Below are 21,197 nucleotides of genomic sequence, written 5' to 3' on the forward strand. Positions count from 1 at the left end.
TTTCCTTATGCTTTTCTTCAGTTTACTAACAACTGTCTAGCTCAATCTATCTAATCTACTCATTTACTTATTTCCAGTACAAATATTCTTCAGTTCTAGAACTTCTGCTTTGTTTTTTTAAATCTGGTCTTTTTCATTGTGACATTATACTTTATGTTTAAAATTTTTTTCTTTACATCTTTATTAAGTTTTAGTATATGTATTTTATGTTTTCTATCTGCTATTTCTAATATTTCCAACCTTGTGCCTAATTTTACTATTTCCTAGGCATTTTAAATCCTCTTTATGAAGGATTATTTTTCCTCATGTAGTTGGCAATTTTGAATGGTGCAGTTTATATCGGGAAATCCTGTGCCTTAGGTTATGGTATTCTGCTCTTCAGTTTTGCTTTTGCTTATGTCAGGCACCCCTGTAGTACCATTGGCCTGACACTATTTCTTATATTCATTTCTTAGCTTTGTGGTCTTTGGACTCATGAAAGTACCACAAATTTGCTATTTAAACTAGTATGAGGACAAGCCCATAGCTGGAATTCTTAGGAGAGGTTTGCTTTTGCTCTGACCTGAGGCTGACCTGCTTCCTTGTCATCTCCCTCTATAGGTAAGTTGAATTTCTCTGCTCACTCATTTATGCTATAATCATTTGAGGTTGATGAAGTAATGCAGTATTTCTGCTTGTACTCGGTTTCTCTGGCTAAAAGTTTTACATCATGCCCCTTGTCAGCATCACTCTTCCTAAGTCCCGATAATATATAACCCTCCTCCTAGACCATGTGCACCCAAGGGCAGACACAGGAAGTATCAGCTCAAACTTCCTGGTTTGTTTTCAGGAATCATTTAGTTAATGGAGACCTCTGTTCTCCTCTTAAAAGCATTTAAAACAATATTGTATCCTGCACGTCCAGGTGTTTTGTAAAGGATGATTTTCAGCTATTATAATCTGCCATATTGCTGGAAATAGAACAGAAGAGTATTTTATAAATAGGTATTTTTAGACAAATAAAGTTAAGTAATGTGCGTAAGAATACAAGGCCAAGCAGAAATGAAAACCGAGTTTCCTGATTATCTATCTGGGGTTCTTTCGAAAGTAGCCTTAAGATGAAAATTCAAAAGATTTTTAAGCCATCTACTATAATTAGAAAATAGAAAATAGATATACAAAAAATGTTCTCTTAAATGAGTGGCCTAACTGAAACAAAGCACATGAATTTTGACTTTTGCCATTTGATCTAACAACTAGCTCGTGTCTCCTCTATTAAAAGTCAGAGGTGTGAATAGTTATTTGTTCAGAAGTGAAAGGCAGGATGTGTGTGAATATAGCCCATTGCTGAAATAGAAATTTTTTTTTGAGAATGTATTTGAAACACTCAAGAGATAATTTTCAGACAAATTAAAAGAAAATTGTACCATTTTACAAAGAGGAGAGTAAACAAGCAAATAACTTTATTTATTTATTTATTGGTGAGGAAGATGGTCTCTGAGCTAACACCTGTGCCAATCTTCCTCTATTTTGTATGTGGGATGCCACCACAGCACAGTTTGATGAGCGGTGTGTAGGTCCACGCCCAGGATCTGAAGCTGTGAACCCCAGGCCACCAAAGGGGAGCAGGCAAACAACCATTATGCCATTGGCTGGCTCCAACAAATGTTTATTAAACATCAACTAAGTCAAATGTATTATAAGCACTGTTTTCATGTTTACATGACTTCCGAGCTGCCTCATTATATTTTTCTTTGATTGCCTTTTTGGTTGAATATTTTCTCACATCTCATTAGTCAGCTCTTCCCCTAAAAGTTACCTGTAGGGTAGACCACAGACCAGCTTAATCTAATTCCCAGCATGTAAGTTTTTATTAGCTTCTATCCCAGTGGCTGAAGCTTCTTGGCATCTCACTTCTCTTTTTGTAATCTACTCATCACAGAGAAATTTCACAGGGTAACAGTCCTTCTCTCTCGCAAAATATCCAGGGAAGTGATTTCCAAGGAGGATCTGATTCCTTCAGGGAGTTCCCATGTTTTAATTATTCTATAATTATATTACAGTGCTTTTTGCAACCCACTGCATCACTATAGACTATATTTCCAAAATGTAGTCATCATGTGATTTAGTTCCCTTTTCATGTACTACAAGATTAGTAGAGCACAAAATAGTGTGCTTAAAAATATCATAAATTATGAAACGTATTCCTACCTACAGTAATTTATCTCAACAAAAGCATTCAGAACCAAACTTTACATATCTTTTTATATAACTATGATAACCTATGACATTTTTAAGTCAGTAAATTTAAAACCCTTTTTATGTTTTCCCATAATTTATACCCATATAATGATGTTATAGAAAGTCAAGTAACATGAAATCATTTCTATTTCATGGGACAGGGTTGATCTACTTCTAGCAAAATAGAAAGTAAAAGTAAACTACTATCTTTCCTGGATGGTTTAAGGATTGTATCAGAGAATGTAGGGAGAATCTCTGATGTGCATTTCTGATTGAAATGTCCTGTAAAATAGTCTCACCTACCCGTTATTCCAAAAGGGATGGATAGGAAAGGGGCAGACTAGACTTCGACATACTCTGATATGCACTTTCTGAGATAACAGCGGAACAGCACCATAAGCAGAGCCTTTTTTTTTCCCCACATAGCTTTGACTGAAGTGGGCTAGTTTGTGGAAACTGTGGATAAAAGACTACAATTATAAAGAATTTGCATTCCTCTTAGGGATGTTGACCACTTTATTCTCCTTATTTCTTTGCCGAACATGAGAAAACAAGAGCTCTTTATTCATCCTTCTGTCTACCCATTCACAGTTCAATCATACTTCCTTCTGTCCATCTTTCCACTGATCCTCCAAGCCTTTCTGCTGGTTTATCTCATTCCACGTTATCATACAGGCTCATTAGCCAGGCTGTCTTTCTTTATAACCTCAAATCCCACAGACCTTATCCAGATTTCAGTGTGGCTTATTTGATATGTTTTCTACAAATGAATGTTCTTAAGTTTCCTATAAAATAAATCACTGTAAGCTACATGATGTTTTATAACCAATACTTTTGGTTTTCCTTATTTAAAAACATGTTCAATCTGTGTCAAATGGAAGAATTTCTTGAGTTATTATAGATAAATTCTACCTTCATTTCACTTTGAAATCTTAGAAAAAACCAATTCACATTCATGCATTTAATGATCGGCAACATTTTCATCAGCTTTCTAGGACTTATGCTGAAACCTCCCTATGGACAAAGATTCTTCCTGTCATATTCTGATAAGGGTAGATTTCACGCCAGCACAAGCTGGACGTTCTTCATAGCTTACTGGAATTCTGATCAGCCAGCTGAATAGAATTTGTCAAGGGTTTTACTACTAATTTTCTCAACAGAGAACTGACGCCAAGCCTTTCTTTTAAAGAAATGATAATAAAAATTTTGCTTATCTGAATATTGTAGAGGAAAGGTCGACAGGATTGAGAGGGTTACCTATGGTCAACAGCAATACATGAATAAAATGTGGATAACCTCCAATATCAAGTAGATATATTTTTCCTATTGTCTATAGATGCTACCAACTTAATAAATTTTCTGATGATATAATTCAGTTGACACAGATAAGATACCAAGTTGTGAATACCATACATTACACGTTGTGACTACTTTAATAATACATATTTTGATTTTCCAGAAATTAAATATATTAGCTCCAAGCAGGAGAACTATTATGCCCCAATGTGGTGTGAATCAGTTAACAGTAGAGAACACACCAATGAATAAAGTGATTTAATGTGGCTCTATCCTGTGCTAACATGGTCATCACCATTCCTCTGTGTAATATGATGTGCCAAGATGATAAAGGAAGTTTCTGTGAATTCTGTATCACTTGTTTTCAGTATTTTTGTATCAAGAAATTTTATTTTTGAGGTAAAGTATTTGATCTTGAGTTAAGGTATTTTTAATAGCTTGGTTACATGTGAAAACAAGACATTTATAGCACACATAGTGTGAATCTGCAAAAACAACACAGTAGACTTTGTTCTTCAAATTAAGTACAATCTGAATTCCTCATGGCTACACAGTCAAGATTTCTTGAGATCAGTGCCTTCTTATTAGGATTGATTGACAGAGTTATTTTGAGAGTTTTCCCTCCCTTTATAAAGCAAGCTTTCATTCTTTCACATTTATTGAAGGAAGACAGACCATGAACAATGTTCACAGCTCACTGTCTAATTGTTCTCCATTCACACATATTTACAGTCTTCACATGTCACTCTTGGGACGCTGGTATATTGAATAACTTTCCTCTTGGGAAATGTTAAGTGCTTCTGGGGGAAAACTCACATAGTCTGAGTTCTGAGGAAAAAAAGCTGCAATTTAGAGGGACAATCAACTGTTTTTGCAAAGACTATAAGAGGCTTAGTAGTATTCTTGGTATTTGACACAAAAGGACACAAATTCCTAAGTTAGTCATGTTACATACTTACATGATAAATATTAATTTTAGGCGAATTGATTATTTCCATATCTATTGATCTTTGCATTGGCATTTGCTTTAGTCCAACAGATACATCTTAAGAATGATACTCTTTTTGTTTTGCTTTTTTTCTGTGACTTTTATTTTTGGTGCTACAGCAGTAGAGGGACTACATGACAAAACGATTGAAAAAGTATCCAGCTGCAATTCAGAATTCTGAAGGATCTTTTGAAAGTAATAACCTACAGGAAGGACATAACTGACATTCAGAAACTAAAATCTGATCTACCTCTAGCAATGAAATTATACTACTCTGAAAGGACTGCTATAATAAATCCATCTAAGAGTGTTAAAAACGTAGCCATTAAATTGGCTAAGAAAATATTAGTGTACTAACATTGCATGTTTTATGCTACTCCCTACAACCTCAAGGTCCATTAGCAGGAAAATGTACCCCCAGGCTAGATTCCTAAATGAGCTGACAAGCTATGTAAAGTTAGTGGATACAAAACAATTAAGTTTGGCAAGTTGCAAAAACAAAACTTCAGTGCTTATTTTTCATGAATCACTAGTCCCTGCTGTCACTCCTTTTTGGGAGAGGCACAGGAGCCATCTCTTCTTTTGTTTTTTTTTTCATTTTTTAATTTATTTTACTTATTATTATTTTTTTTTTTTGAGGAAGATTAGCCGTAAGCTAACTACTGCCAATCCTCCTCTCTTTTTGCTGAGGAAGACTGGCCCTGAGCTAACATCCATGTCCACCTTCCTCTACTATATATGTGGGATGCCTATCGCGGCATGGCTTTTGCCAAGCAGTGCCATGTCCGTACCCGGGATCTAAACTGGTGGACCCCGGGCCGCCGAGAAGCGGAACATGAGAACTTAACTGCTGCACCACCGGGCCCCGCTCCCTTCTTTTGTTTTTTAAAACACGCAGTTTTCATGGTTCTTTCCCTTCTTTTCTGGTCATTCTTGATCAGATTTTTTCTCTGAATATTCTCCCTTTTTTGGTCTTTCATCTGCTGATATCAACCAGGGTCTTTATCCTTATTCATTTCCTTTTCCATCCAACATATTTGCTGGGAAATACTATCCTATCATATCCACAACTTGCCAAACACAATATACTCATCTCTATTGGCAAGGCTTCTTTTTCGTTTTTGCTTTTCTCTAATGGTGTGCTGTAATGTGGCTGTTCCCTCTGCCTGGAATAAACTCCCTCTTGCATTCCTGACCCACTTAACTGTGTGTGGAGTGTGTCATCACTCACCTCAAGTGCCATCTCCTCTATGAAAGTTCCTGTTTCTATGATCCCCCTATGATTCTAAAACTCAGTTATAATCCATATCATATCATGTTACAACTATTGGTTTGTGGTCCTCATGAGGACCGTGAGCATTTTCTCAATCCAAAATTTGTATCATTATTTCTATCCTCACCACCTTACACAACTTTTGGAACTCTGTTGGCAACTTATACATGCTAACTGTCGAGTGGATGAGAGATAGAAATCATGCTATCCCTCAAGTAGAGGGAATGCAGGAGGGTCTGCTTACAGCATTGCTTAAAAATATTTATATATGTGTGGACTGAAGAGAACTAATTGATATAAACTTGATCTGATAATGATTAGAATTTTAGAGTAATATTAATATATAATAATATATACTTTTAGCCCTGGCCATCTTGGACTCACTTATCCTTTTGCACACTTATCACATCTGGTCCCCAAACTGAGATTTAAACAAAAAAAATTCTAAGATATGTCTGTCAAATCAAAGGGTTTAAAAAAAAGTCATGCCTTTGGGTTAAAGATTTTTTTTTTACTGTAGTTTTACTCTGTATTTATTTCATTTAAACTCCAATTGAAATATTCATTCAATACCATAATTAACTTATTTTTCAACCAATTATAAACAGCAATAGGTGTTTTTTACACGCAGGTTTTACTTCTTATCTAAAGAAAAGACAATTTGGACTTTATAATATATATTTACACTCTACATGTATACTTACAAGATGAATTTTTATTCTATTTTTATAATAAATTACTCGCCCTAAGTTTTGACTTGGAGTCAGAGTTGGAAAATTTAAAGAGACTTGTAAGTAAATCAGAACTGACAAAAGATGGAATTGGATTTAAATGTTCTTTACAATCAAACTTCGGATTACTGTTCACTAAAGCGGGTGTCAACCACAAAGTGAACAGAAATATGGCTATTCATGCCTTAAATGGCTGCGTTATGTATTCCTGCAGGGCGATCTCATGCTCGGTCTGCATGTGGGAGTCTTTGAGAAGAAAACAAAGTTTACCTTCTCTGTCTTTCTGGCTGTTCAAGCGCGAGAGGAGGTTGTCCTCGGCCTGCACGCAGTACACCTCTCGGGTCTGGACCCCTCCCCCGCAGAGGGCCGTCTGGTTGCCCCGCCTCTTGTCCTGCTGACTGAGCAGAGGGTCCACGCGGCACTCGGTCCACTCCGTGGTCCTCCAGCCATACCTACATAAAGAGAACGCCGGCAGAGGCAACCATGTTTATTGACTAAAACTTTGCTTTGCTCTTCTCATATTTTTTTTTTCTTAAGAAAATTCATCTAAAACACACTTCCTTCTTGAATCAGTCGTAGACTACTACATGTATGGTGCAGATTCAATTTCCACCTGTTCTTTATCCTCAGCAGTGCTCCATTTAAAGAGGGGTTAAATTTAGGATGATCCTGTTTTAATTGCAACCACTGGAAGTTACTTATAAATATTTTATGAAAATAGAGCATAATGCTGAAAACATGAAATTTTATGTTCAATTAAGCTGAACTCCAGCTTGCCCTTTCTTGATGCTTATAAACAAAGAAGGATTGAATCTGGGAATGGAAAATATTCTAAATGATGATCAACCCAAGCATTTGTTTTGCCTTTAATAAAATGCACGAAAATTGCTTTTTCATACTGGATCAAAATTATAATTGTGTGTTAGGATTACAAAATATAACAATTTAGAGTTTTCTCTTTATTGTCAAGAATAACTGCTTTTTCTGTAGCACTGAGCTGTCCCTGATGAGTGCTGATGACTGATGAAAAGAGCTGACGTTTCTAATCAGTGGAACACAGGAAAGACGATCTGTGATTCTAAATTAAAGCTCCAGTCAAGATTATGATGAGGAAGAAATGTCGAGGGCTTGTCAGCCCAACACGTGCTTTAAGGAGATAGCCAGGGCACCATTTCCCGATGCCACTGAAGATAGAAAGTGACGGCATTTCTTCAGCTCGAGGAAAATGGATATTCTAAAAGCACAAAGAAAATGGCTCATGTAGCACTTTGTGTCACGTTAACCAAGATGCTTCCTTAGTAATCAGATTAACAGCCAACATAGGTACAAATGGATGTGCTAATTCCATCTCAATTAGACAAAAAAGTTAAGTGGGCCCTCAGATGTGTGATCTAGATGCTCTGCTTTGTCAGTGGTAAAGTTCCATGACAGAAAGCTGACTTTCATACCTGTTTTTAATCTTTATAAGTGGGGATTCATGGCCTAAAAGAGGTGCAGGACTGGGGCATCAAGGAACAACGCCTAATGTCTGTTTATAAAGGAAGTACAGTATTCAGGTCAATTCTAAAAACATGGATAATTGATGCCCTGGGCAGAGGTGGGGGCGAGGAAAGTAAAACGAAGCAAGTCATTCATTAGGGGAGTTAAAATGAAAATTTTATTTTTTTTATAGAATGGAGTCCCAATTTAGGTCATCTTAAGGAGTCCTGTGTAAATTGGTTTCATATTCTAAAAAAATGATACCCTCCAAAAAGGGGGAGAGGAAAGAGAACTCAGAATATGTATTTACTTTGTTAATAGTGTTTGAATATGAGCGGATAAAGAATAAAACATCTAGCTTGAGACAAAGAAAGAAGAAAGTCCTAGGAGACAAGGCACTCTGATTGGCATCCTGGCCAGGTCCTCGAGCCTGTTTTATGACGAGGAACACACAAGTGGGTGGGACAGACAGAGCAGTGAGGAAGGAAACTCTGGAGTTTTCAGTCATTTGTTACACAGGGGAGAGTGGAGAATTGAAGATCTTGTATAAATCATCACTATCTTTGTTATTATTATTGTAAGTAGCAGTAATTTTCCTCCTCACTGGTTCATGAAATTTGAGCTGTATGCATGTTCTTTAAATGTTTGGAATATTCCAGAGAAGTTCTCAGTGAAACTTGTGCATATGTATTGAGAAACTAAGATTCTCTAAGTTGTTTTATAAATATTCTATATTCAGACTAAGCTGAAGTGTATTTATTACTAAGATAATTCGTAGTAACATCAAACAGTAATAACAATGTCTTTTTAAAGACAAAAAGAATATGGTTATGCTGCCAAATATTTCAGAATTAGTTTTGGTTCATCTGAATTCAATGAACATTTACTGGGCACTTACGATGTGCCAGGCCCTGTGATATATGCTAGATATTAAAAAAAAAACAAAAGCAGAACAAGTTAATAAGCACAATCCTGGGGGCCAGCCCTGTGGCTGAGTGGTTGGGTTCATGCTCTGCTTTGGTGGCCAGAGTTTTGCCAGTTCAGATCCTGGGTGAGGACCTACACAGCCCTCATCAAGCCAAGCTGTGGTGGCATCCCACATAGAAGAACTAGAATGACCTAGAACTAGGATATACAACTATGTACTGGGGCTTTTGGGAGAAAAAAAGAAGATTGGGAACAGATGTTAGCTTAGGGCCAATCTTCCTCACCAAAAAGCATTAAAAAAAAGTACAATGCTTGTCCTCAAGAAGCTTAAAGTCTCATTATTTTGAATTATTTTGATGTAGTATTTGACTCTATTCCATAGGATTTGTTATATACAGTACTGAATTTTAGTAGGACTTGCTTAATAAATAACAGGAACCTATATTTTGAAAGTTTATTTACCTTACAGAATGTGGGTTGACAAACTATGGCCCAAAGACCAAATCCAACCTGTCCCCTGCTTTTATAAATAAAGTTTTATTGGAACATATGCACACTCATTTGTTTACATACTGTCTACAGCTCCAAGGGCACAGTTGACTCATTGCTACAGAGACATATGTGGCTCGTAAAGCCTAATACATTTACTATCTTACCCTTTACAGAAAAAGTCTACCAATAATATATTATTTTTATAGAAAATATATAAAATGTAGCCTTATGGAGATTTGGAAATACAACTTGTTAAAGACACTTTTATTCTGTAAAACCCTTATCTTTTTTTTTTAGGATAGCGTTTGTAAAGAGGGATTTTACTTTTCCACTTACAATTTGTAAAAATCACTATTTCCCAACATACTATTCAGTTGAAAGCCAACAACGGAAGGGATATGCAACTTGGGCAGACACGGTCACAGAAGCTGCAGTCCTTCATTTACTCACGTGGCACAGGGGGCGACTGCATCTCCTTGAGACACACAGGGTTCTTTCTCCTCAAGTTCTGGACAGTCTTTGTCGCTTCCAATAGGAAACTGCCTGATACTCCGTGTCCTTACACGAGCGCCTTTAGGGGACACCATATTGTGGCAGGTTTTTGAGCAGGGGCTCCATTCTGACCACTCTGACACCTGGCACTCTTTGGTGATCACACAAGACTGGAAGGTCATTGGCAGCTTCTCCTGCTGGCAAAAGCTGCAAAAGAGCATTGACAATCTCAACACAGGCTTACAGGCAGTTAGGAACTTTGTCTTCTATACTTCAGAGTGAAATCAGCTTGGACGTTTTTATTTTTACATGGAGGTACAATTCCAATTTCAGTGAAAATATATCAACATTTATGATGTGTAAAAGCAGTTAGACTCAAAGCTAACATTTGCATTTCCTCCTATTTTGTAACAGTTGTTAAACCATTCATAGGAAATAGAAAACAAAGGGATTAAGCAAAATTGGCTGAAACTAAGTTTACCATATTGTTCATTTCACTCATTCCAGATTTGTTTTAATTTAGAAAATGAGAAAATTAACATATGATAATTTACATTCTGTTTAGTGATTTAAATAAACATGCTGGCCAACTTAATACAATATTGTTTTGAATAGAAAAAGTAATTTAATATATGCTTAACATTATTTTTAATATCATTTGAAACTTCAGCTGTCACAATTATAATGTATCCTTATTCAAATACATCAATTTTTCCATTTCACATTTTAATACACAGTAAACATATGGGTATCTTAATGAAATACATCATAAGCATTAGAAAAGTAAATCTATTTACATCTATATTACTGTAGAGATGTCTTCTATATTACTGTAGAGATATCCTCTAAATAGATCTCTAATATTTATTCATCAGTAAAGTATTTATGTTCAAACTCTTATCTATCTACTTCTACTTGAATTACAGGAATGTTGGATTCGAAATTGTAACATCTGCATATGAAGATGAAGATGATACTATGCATATCAATGACTAAGAGCATATGCACTTTGAGGAGTTTTCTGGAATTGGATGGCCTTATGTTGATTCTTAGCTGAACTCCTGCCCATTCTCAATAACCAATAGTGCATGTTTACAAGACGCAGGCAGCCTGTCTCCATGATAGAACCATCTGTTCCGATGGGAGAACGCACTGTTAATTGTGTCTTGTCATTCAGGTGCTATATTTAACTATGGTAATTAACCATACAGAAAGGCAGGTCCATTTTAATGTAACAACTGACATTCAATCTTCTTAATTCTACCGGCATGTGGATGAAAATTGCATTCCTAGGAGACAATTAGAGCTCAAAGCATCAAAGTCAATTTGTCTGAGCTGAGAGGTCTGAGAAGAACAGTCATTTGAGAGTGGCGGTAAAAGGGCTCTGTGAGTCAGCTCTGTTTTTCTTACAACAACAGAGAGGACCAAAATCCCAGTTTTACTCCAATGTCACGTACTGAGTATTAATGATTCATTAGGTAGAACACTAACCATAGAGCAAAACTTTCTCTGTGACGAGCAAGTTTTCACTCTTACACTTATGGTTTATCCATGAAAATCAGGCAAAATAATGACCAACTGATGACCTCTATAACTACTCCCTCGCAAAATTCTCCATATTTTATTTCCTCTTAGATGCATTTCTTATCCTTTATGAGATTGTTTTCATATACATATGCATATATTATCCTCTATGTAATACTTATTAGGTTCATGTTCTATGTACAAGCAGAGGATTAACAATCCTTTTCAACCTTTTGTAGAGAATTTGATCATCAGTTAACTGCCTCCAGTTACAGTTACCCTGGTAACCTGATGAAAGTTGGGATGTCAGCTACGTTACTAGATCATATTATTTATGACAAAATAATCCCTTTGGATAAATTCTGTCTGTACTGGGAAATTATAAATACCTGGTAGGTGGCCACACCTTTGAGCTTCCCTGAACATGTCAACTCTTGGCTCAGGGCTTGTTTTTTGCGGGTAACTTGCAGGCTATGACAATGGGATCACTTCAAGAGATATTAGCTTCTGTGGAGCATGAGACATTTTAGCCCAGGCAGCTAGGAACCTGCCTGATGTAGGACTTATCTTCTTCCATTTGAGCTGTGCTGCATGGATTTCTAGGAGAACTCCCACCAGATAAGGAATGTCTGATGCTACAATGATGACAAGTTCTGGTTCCTGTTCTATATCCTTCTAAGCAGACTGATGCCAAATGTGGCCTATGGTGGTCTTGTGTGTCTGAAAGATTGTATAGCTTAAGTTTGAAACTTAACTCATATTACCTCATTTAATACTGCCAATCATCCTCTTATGTGGGTACCATTATTATTTACATTTCATAGGGAAGAGTCTCTGAAAAGTTAGGGAACGTATTCAAGATCATGTAGTTAGTAAGCAGTGGACTGGAATTCGAACTTGAATTTTCTAAAATCAGAGCCCATTTTCTTGACCACTCTGCCCTATTTCTTCTCACAGTTTAATCTGATGTAAATCTCAGTTTATCAGAATAACTGCTTTAGCTGCGGCCAATGCCAAGTTACTGGCACATGGTGAATCAGCTAGTGTCGCTATTTCACAGCCCCAGGGTTTGTACTATCCACACACTTTGCAAATGTGCTGCTTGTCCTAAGGATGACTTAGTAATTATGGAAAAACCAAAACAAATACTTTTTTCTGATAAATATTAACAATTTTCAATATAGGTCCCACATATGAGAAATTAGTAGTATAAACAAGAGCAGTATTAAGTTATATGATCATGCAGTTTTTAATATATGTGACATATATAACTTATCTATTTATCTACCTATCTACAGTTTGTCTTTCCTGTAATTTCCCAATACCCCAAACCATTATTTCAACAAAAGTGTATTAAATAACTCTACTTAATATTGGGCTTTGGAAGTACAATGACAAGATTACAGTAATTAAATTGGAAGCATATAATTCTGCTTGGGGAGGCACAGAAGGTTATATGAAGTACTAGTAGATTACTATGGTGAATTTTAAACAATGTACTAGAATTTGTCAGATTGAGATGAAGCTAATTAATGGAGATATGAAATAAAATAGCCTTTTGTTTGTTTGGTGATGGGTAGGGGAAATATAGACTTTTCCTCAGCCTCCATGTTAGGAGTTTGTGTTGAGCAGAGGAAATAAGAGTGGAATTGAAGCCTAGGTCAGATCAAGGGCAGTTACACAGATCCAGAAAAGGACCTCCTGTGGATGAGAGCACCACTGAAGGATTTCAAGCAAAAAGGAGATGGTATTAGTATTTTATGTAGATTCTGATGGTGGGGTGGAGGATGGAATATTAGGGTACAAGATTGGAGGCAGGGAGACTGTGATGATGATGATAACAACAGTAATATAATAAACATATATTGAATGCTTACTATGTGCTAGACATTGGTCAAGCTGAGTGAAGTATGATCATGAATATGAGGTCAACCTTCACTGAATGTCTAGTATAACCCACGTACTGTGTGGAGTTTTACCTAGAATATCTCAGGCAATCCTCAAAACTGAGCTGTAAGGTGGAAATCCACCTTTTTTTTAAGGTAAGGAAATGGAATCTAAATGTCTAAACCAAGTCTAGAAAGTAGCAGAACTGGGATTATAACTAGATCTTTCTGCTTATAAGGTTTATGAAGGTATCAACTAAAGCAATGGCAGTAGAAATTAAAAGTAGTTACGAAATATAAGAAAAGAGGAGTTAGACACCATACAACCTGATGGAGAGTTGAAGGAGTTTAAAGAGAGGAAGGAGTCATTAAATAACTTGAAAGTTTCCAGCTTTGCGATTTGGTCAGCAGCACTGCAATTCTTCGAAATGAAGAACATGGAAAAGAGAAGCATGTATCTGGCAGTTGATAAATGAGTTCAACATTAATATCTCGATTTGATATATCCAGGACCTATCCAACAAGGCAGAAATGTTCAGTAGTCAGATCCAGAATTAAGGGTCAGGGTTTAGTTGAAAGTTCTAGATGGCTTGTATACTTTTAGAACTCATGAGCATATCAGAGTTCAAAGGCAAGGACACAAGAATAGCTGAGCACTTACACCCTGGGGTTCGTTTTAGGCCTGCATAATTCACAAATGGCCTTACAGTGGACCTTAGTAGGCCCACAAGCACAGTGATGTTTATTAATTTCATTTTCTGATTGTTAGTGAGACTAAATAGGGTCACCAAATCATCCATGGTTACTAAATTATTCAGCTGCCATCCTCTCCCATTCCCTCCTTTATTCTGGCCAAGCAAGAAGTTGACATTATAGAACTTAGGGGAATTATACATTTTAGTTCATTATGGTTTTCATGAGAAGATGAAAGATCTTCCCTCTGGGAAGTCAAAGGCATGGGCTATGCTTCTGCAAGGTGGCCTGGTAGAAGATGCGATGGTCACTGATAGTTTCCTTTTCATTTACGTGGTATGTTCAGGATAGCCCAGAAGGCTAAGACTGAAGAGAACAAAAGCTTGGCTTTGAGATAGAAGCAGATGTTACTTAGTGACTTTGTATCAGATAGAAAGTAATCAGATAAATATCGAAAAAATAAAAAAGTGGAGAGTAAACTTTAATATTTGTCTTTAAAGAGACTTCATTAAGAGATGACGGAGCACAGATATTCCCGACAGTGACTTTTAAACTCTGATTATCCGGTATATTTAACACTTTTATTTTAGGCCAAGGTTTAAAACTAATGAAATATAAATTTCATTTTATTTAATTTTTGATAATTCAAATTATACTATACAAAAGTAGAGTGCCATTTCAAATTTTTTCCCTAAAATTATTTCTGTAGCCCATTTAATAATCTTAACACCTGTGAAAAGATACCTTCTTTCTAAAGGCAGCCTAATTAATCCCCCAAAATACCGTTATCAACCTTTAGCCTCTTAAACAGAAAATTCCCAAGACTCTCATTTTCTCAAAATCAAGTCCACAGTTTCTTTTCTGGTAATCGAAGCCCTCCATAATGTGTCACTGTGATTACTGCCCTCTCTCAGGTTGTCACTTAGCCACCTTTCAGTCCTCCTCCCCAGTAGCCTACTACAATTCTACCAACTCTCCTCATGGTCTCCAGAGAACAGAAGCCCAGTTCTATCTACCCACTTTTGTCTACACTATTTGCCATTTGGAATCCCATCTCCCATCTTCTTTGCCTCTCTGAAGCAAACCCTCTCAGGATCTAAGTGGTACGGCCGACGCTCAGGAAAAGTCTCTAAATGTGGTCTGAACCACTCCTTCCCCAAACACCAGGTGACAATTTTTCCTTCTCATGAGAAGTGGATGAACTTATAGACTGAAAATACAATGTCATAAGCTACTGGCAAGAAATATGTGTCCCTTATAAAGAGGTAGGCTGAATATCTGCACTGAGGTGGCAAAAAGTGACACCTGTAAATTCCCTGTTTGAAGCCTCTTTGCTTAGAATCAACCGTTTAATCCCTTTCTCTTTCCCTCTTCTCTTCCCCAACTTCTCAATAACTAGATATAGATATATGAAAAAAACGCTGTCTTTTTGTTCCTAATAAAGTGAAAAAAAAAAGAAAAAAGAAGTTATGGTTGGATGTCAGCATAGGCCTGCTGTTTCTAATCCAGGGAAAAGTAATAAAGTGATCAGAATAGTTTCTCGTCATCTTGCTGAAGCCAAACATCTGTAGTCTGGGCTCTGGAGGTGAAACTTGTTCCTGAAGGCTTAGTCTAATCTGGAGTTTTGTGACTCAAAGTTTGGTCTGCGGACCAACACCACTGCAATTAACTGGGAGCTTGTTAGACATATAGAATCTCAGATCTCCAGGCTACGCTCCTGAATCAGCATCAGTATTTTAACAACATTCCCAGGTGATCCATATGCATAATGAAGCTTGAGAACACTGGTCTAGAGCTAACTCTCCCAACCACTCCAAAAATATAAGTCATCCAGTACTTACAGTTGGTAAAATGACTCTTTACCAGCATAGCCTTATCTCTTACAGACAACGAAACTGAATAGATCATGGCATTTATTACCAGATATTAGGGCGTTTATAAAATAATTGGAGAGGCTGGAGGAGAAGGCTTCTAACCAAGCTTCCAGGGTAACTTCCAACCCTCAGAATCACACCATTTCTCTGATCCATGGAGCTGCTTTTGTGGCTACAGGGAGCCAAGTTTCTGGCACAAACTTCCCTGTGAAATGGGTACTTGTGCCTCTTCCCACTGACTCCAGTTCAGAATTTAAGCCCAGCTCTAGCACATTGTTGGAATCTAAACTACATCCAGAAACCTGGCTGGAAGCGACGTTCAGAAGTACATTTTAGTTTTCTGCCTTTGTAGTACAGAACTTCACACTATAGCAGCACTATTCAAAACGTGGTCCACGGACGAGGCCAACTCTTTGTGAGGGGTGTGCAATGAGTTAAGCACAGGAATTGAAAGTAAGTACCCAGGCATTTTTACAGAAATTTGAAGTCTGCAACACTCAAGTTCAGGATCAGTGGATGTGATTCCATGAACACGGTATAGGCTAGTTCTGTTATTGTTGAATTCCATGGTGAGAGGAGTATGGCTTGAGCTACATGCTAGACATACAGAGTAGGCCCATGTTATTGGATTGGTAGGAAATCAAACAAACAAAAACAAAAATGAAAACCAGCAACCAAAATCCGATCCTTCACCGTGGATAGCTTGAGAAGCATCACACTGATGCAGCTGGATGACTGACGAGCCAGCCAATCTGTGGTATCCTCAAACCCCGCTCAATTCCCAGCTCCTTCATGAGGCCTATAGACTGTGATGAGCTCATATGACTTTTCAGAAATATAACTCATTTTGGCACTTAAAAACATATCTCTAAATAAGATGTATAGCAGCATGTCTTTTTTAGTTCCTGTATAATTAGTCTATAATAAACACTTATAATATTCTTATTGAATTAAAGAACATGTTTTCTTCCTGTAAATATGCAAATGGTTCAATAACACTATTCATGTTACAGAAGGATTTTCCATATAAAGGGTATTACACTAAATCTTTTTGTAATATTAACAAGCATCCCCAAGTTTCGAGATATGAACAAACACAATTTGATGTTCAGGGAAGATTAAAATACTCATTTTGTTTACATAAAGCAAAACATATTTGTAGGCTTGTGTACTCTGTTATGACAACATGATCACATATTTAATTTGATTAAGCAATTTGTTCCAAGAATGAAAGTGGTCGTCCTAATCCTGGCCTGCAAAATATAAGGGTAATGGGACTTAAACCACATATGGAGTATTATTGTAACTCTATTGACTATTTGAGAAAAAAAAAATGACATGCTTCTTGAAGTAGACGCATTTTTTCACATATACTAAGACAGCCATCAGCCAACTGACAGTCATGTCTATAGTACCATCTCTTATGCTTACATATAAACAGAGTTAATTTTAAAATTATATTCAGAGATTAATACAAGAATCTACTGTTCAAATATGTTTATTTTCCTACTAATCTACTGTTTGCTTTTACAATGAAAAAAACAAATGGACAAAGATGATTGTCCAGTTTCTCTGAGTCCCCCATTTGTAGGAAGAGAGAACATGATGAATGCTGTGCTCATAGTCAAGAGACCCAAGACATTCCTAAATTGCCACTTTTGAGTTGCATGACTCTGATCAGGTAGCGATTACTCCACCCCATATCTTTTCCATATAGTGAAATTACATTTTCCTAAAAGACCTCTAAGCTCCCTTTGTTTAAAAAAATGGAAGATTCTTAAATTTTCATAACCTAACCAAGCTAAATTCTTATTGGCTTGTGTTTTCAAATTGAAGCTTATAAAAAGACTTTTCCCACCTCTAACTATGTTCAAGTTGCATTCCTTTTTCAAAAAAAATTAAATTTCCTGTGATTTACCATTTATTTATCAATTTGAATTAACAGCTTACAAATTTTCTGAGCTCATTTCATTCCCTAAGCATGCCCTTTCCTTCATAGAATTCAGCAAGTTAGAAGGAATAATTCTTATGGAAGCAAAATTCACACACAGTCAAACCATTTTCCTTATAAAGGCGGAGGTCTTTCCTCTTGCTTTGATACTGGAAAATCTTGTGTTGAGCTGCCGGGGAACCTTGCCAAATGGTGTCACCTGCCAGCTGGAGTGATCATATGCTCCCTATTAAAGCCGAGGGCCACGTTGCTGGTCAGCAGCTGAATGTGAGGATATCAGCATGGCACGTATTTAGTAATGGGATAAACCGCTATAGCGATGAGGCCTCCCTGGAAGGGCCAGTACATACAATTTCTATCCTTTCACATAGCGAATGCTTGCATGCAGCTGCTTCCTCATCACCCATGCTGTTCCAGCGGGCGAACCGCAGTGAAGATTCATGGCACAGTCCCAAAGCCACCCAAAGTGAAAACTCTAGATAACTTTATAAGACAGGGTAAAAACTACCTCCCAGACTTCTACAATGGTGTTATGTGGCATGATTGATTTTGGCAATTCTTTTCATCAAAAGCATTCTTTAGCATTAAGGAATTTTTGCTTGTGTTTTTAAAACTCAAACTAAACAAAAAGAAAAGGAAAACATAACCAAGGGAATATTTTAGGTTTATTTTGGGTTCTGCACCCAATTTCAATGTATGGAAGGGGTAGGTTCCCAGCATGGATAAGCAATTCTCAGACACCGGTAGGGTGTGTCTGAGAATTCAACTCAATTCTATCACTATCTACACAGAGATACGGTCAGATTCCACAGGTTAAGGGTTCAGTACTACAAGGCTTCCCCCACTTCACCACTTCAAAGACCGGTTACAAGGCCAGGTTATCATTTGTGCTTCTGACAACCGGCTATAGAGAGAAGGTTCCAATGACTCTTTCCTGGGGTTTCAGATGCCAGTCACAAGTCCAGGTTGTTACCTATACTTCTGACTGACTGGCTGTAAATCAGACGTTCCCAAGATCCCCTCCTTGGGTTCGATTAATTTGCTGGAGCAGCTCACAGAACTCAGAGAAACATTTTGCTTACTAGATTACTGGCTCATTACAAAAGGATAGAACTTAGGAACAGCCAGATGGAAGCGTTGCATAGGGCAAGGCTGGGGAAAGGACACGGAGCTTCCATGCCCACCAGGCACATCACTCTCCCAGCACCTCCAGTCCTTTTGGGTTTTTATGGAGGCTTCATTATATAGGCATGGTTGATTAAATCATTGGCCATTGGTGATTGATTCAACCTCAAGCCCCTCTCACCTCCTCGGAGGTTGGGGGATGGATTGAAAGTTCCAACTCTAATCACATGGTTGGCAACCAGCCCACATCCTTAGACACTTTCCAAAGGTCACCTCATTAGCATAACAAAATACACTTTAACACTCTCAATAGGAAATTCTAAAGGTTTCGAGAGCCTGTGAGCCAGGAACCCTGAATGAAGATCAAATATATATAAGAAATATATTTTGGGGCCGGCCCGGTGGCGCAGCGGTTAAGTTCGCACGTTCCGCTTCTCAGCGGCCCGGGGTTCGCTGGTTTGGATCCCGGGTGCGGACATGGCACTGCATGGCAGCCATGCTGTGGTAGGCGTCCCACGTATAAACTAGAGGAAGATGGGTGCGGATGTTGGCTCAGAGCCAGGCTTCCTCAGCAAAAAGAGGAGGACTGGCAGTAGTTAGCTCAGGGCTAATCTTCCTCAAAAAAAAAAAAAAAGAAATATATTTTGGTCATCTGAATGGCCAAATATATATTCTTCCTATAAATCACAATATCAACCATCAATTATTTAAAGGAAATTACCAAGTATCAATTCAAGCACTGATTAACTGTCATAACTTTTATGATAAATGAAAGAGAGAGAGAAATCAAGTCTAATATATCCAAGTTTAAGGATAGAAGTTAAAGGCAAGAAAGCTTCAGTGCAATGATAATGATTAGAAATTCTTTTGTATATTGACTAGAGCATTGGATTCCATTAGCAGTCACCTGACCCGGCCAACTCCCCGTTGCTTGGACAATCTGGAGTGCCAGTGCTTACACTATTGAAATTAGTATAGAACCTAATCATAAAATGTAATTCATAAATCATAAAAATGTAAGAAAACCAATGCAGTTATTCTAAAGTAATGCCTCCTTTTCTTGCTTTTGATCACCAATTCTAGGATTCTTCCCTTTTCTCTGAACTTTCACTCTCTTAGATGAACACCCATAACCATGACTTCAACTAAAATAACTCTGGACATATTTCTACTTACCTCAAATATAAGAGCTCCCAAACCAAATTCAACATCTTTATCTCAAGCTGATTTGTTGCACGTATTTCCCATTGTTCCTGAGTCTTTATTGTCAACTCCCTTATGCCAATTTACCCACAAGTTATCACAAATACTTATATAGAGCATCTTTTCAAATCATCCTCTGATCTCCCTTTCCACTCTTATAGTCCTGAGCCAAGTATTCTTTGTCTTGTGACAGGAGTAGAAGGAAAAACTGCCATTTTTCTTTACTCTGCCCTTGTATTCACTGTCCACATTGCCTTGTTAGAATGACCTTTCTGACAAATTTATATTTATACAATTAAATGTATAAATTAGATAAAATTTGTATTTTATCTTCAAATATCCACAGGATATTTTTATCCTCAAAAATCCAGAGTGGCTGGCTTAGAGTACACTTCATCTAGTCGGAACCCTTCTTCCTGACTTTCAAGGTCCTTCACACCATCCCTGTCATCTTCTCATGAATATTAAAACATGGCAGGCTCCTGTTTCTCTCGTTCTTTTTGGCTATCTTAATCTTTCAAACATCTGCTCAAGCCCTTGACATTCTTATTGAATAGTGAATTTAACAGGCATAAGTTTAACATATTGAACTTAGATTAACCAATGACACACACAGAATTGAGGAGACTTACTTTAATAGTAATCCTCTAACAGAGGTAGCGCTGATCCCTAAGAACAGTGAGTCATCAGGATTGACAAAGAGGGGTGCACTGGTTTAGATCAGGTAAACCTTAAATGTGGGCAGAAATCCTGCTTCACACAGAGAAGGACTCCTAAATATGATTGCTGCCCAACATGTAAACAGCTGCCTAAACTGGGAGAACTGAACTGGGTCCTGGTGAACACCCACCAGGATAGGGTCGTGCGGCCTTAGGGAGGGAGGCTAGAGGGACTTTAGCGAGAGGTACTCTTGGACTCTCACCCCCACTTCATCCAGAGAAGCTTATTTAATCTCTTTGCTTTAAAAATATTGGGGACCAATGTTTAATTTTATGTTATTAAATGTTCTGGTGCCAATTTTCTTTTTAACCAGTGACAGAAAA

General features: G+C 37.3%; 1 protein-coding gene across 1 annotated transcript in view; it reads right to left on the minus strand.

The window, feature by feature from the left end:
- The window catches only part of THSD7A (thrombospondin type 1 domain containing 7A), a 661,869-nt gene that overhangs the window by 179,047 nt on the left and 461,625 nt on the right, over positions 1-21,197 (minus strand). Inside the window, exons 6-7 of the mRNA XM_014838058.3 lie at positions 9,857-10,105; positions 6,779-6,960 (exon numbers count right to left, since the gene is read on the minus strand). Of these exons, the coding sequence (XP_014693544.3) occupies positions 6,779-6,960; positions 9,857-10,105 (431 nt within the window). The remainder of the gene's footprint in view (positions 1-6,778; positions 6,961-9,856; positions 10,106-21,197) is intronic.

This window comes from Equus asinus, chromosome 1 (genome assembly GCF_041296235.1).
Source record: "Equus asinus isolate D_3611 breed Donkey chromosome 1, EquAss-T2T_v2, whole genome shotgun sequence".
NCBI lineage: Eukaryota > Metazoa > Chordata > Mammalia > Perissodactyla > Equidae > Equus > Equus asinus.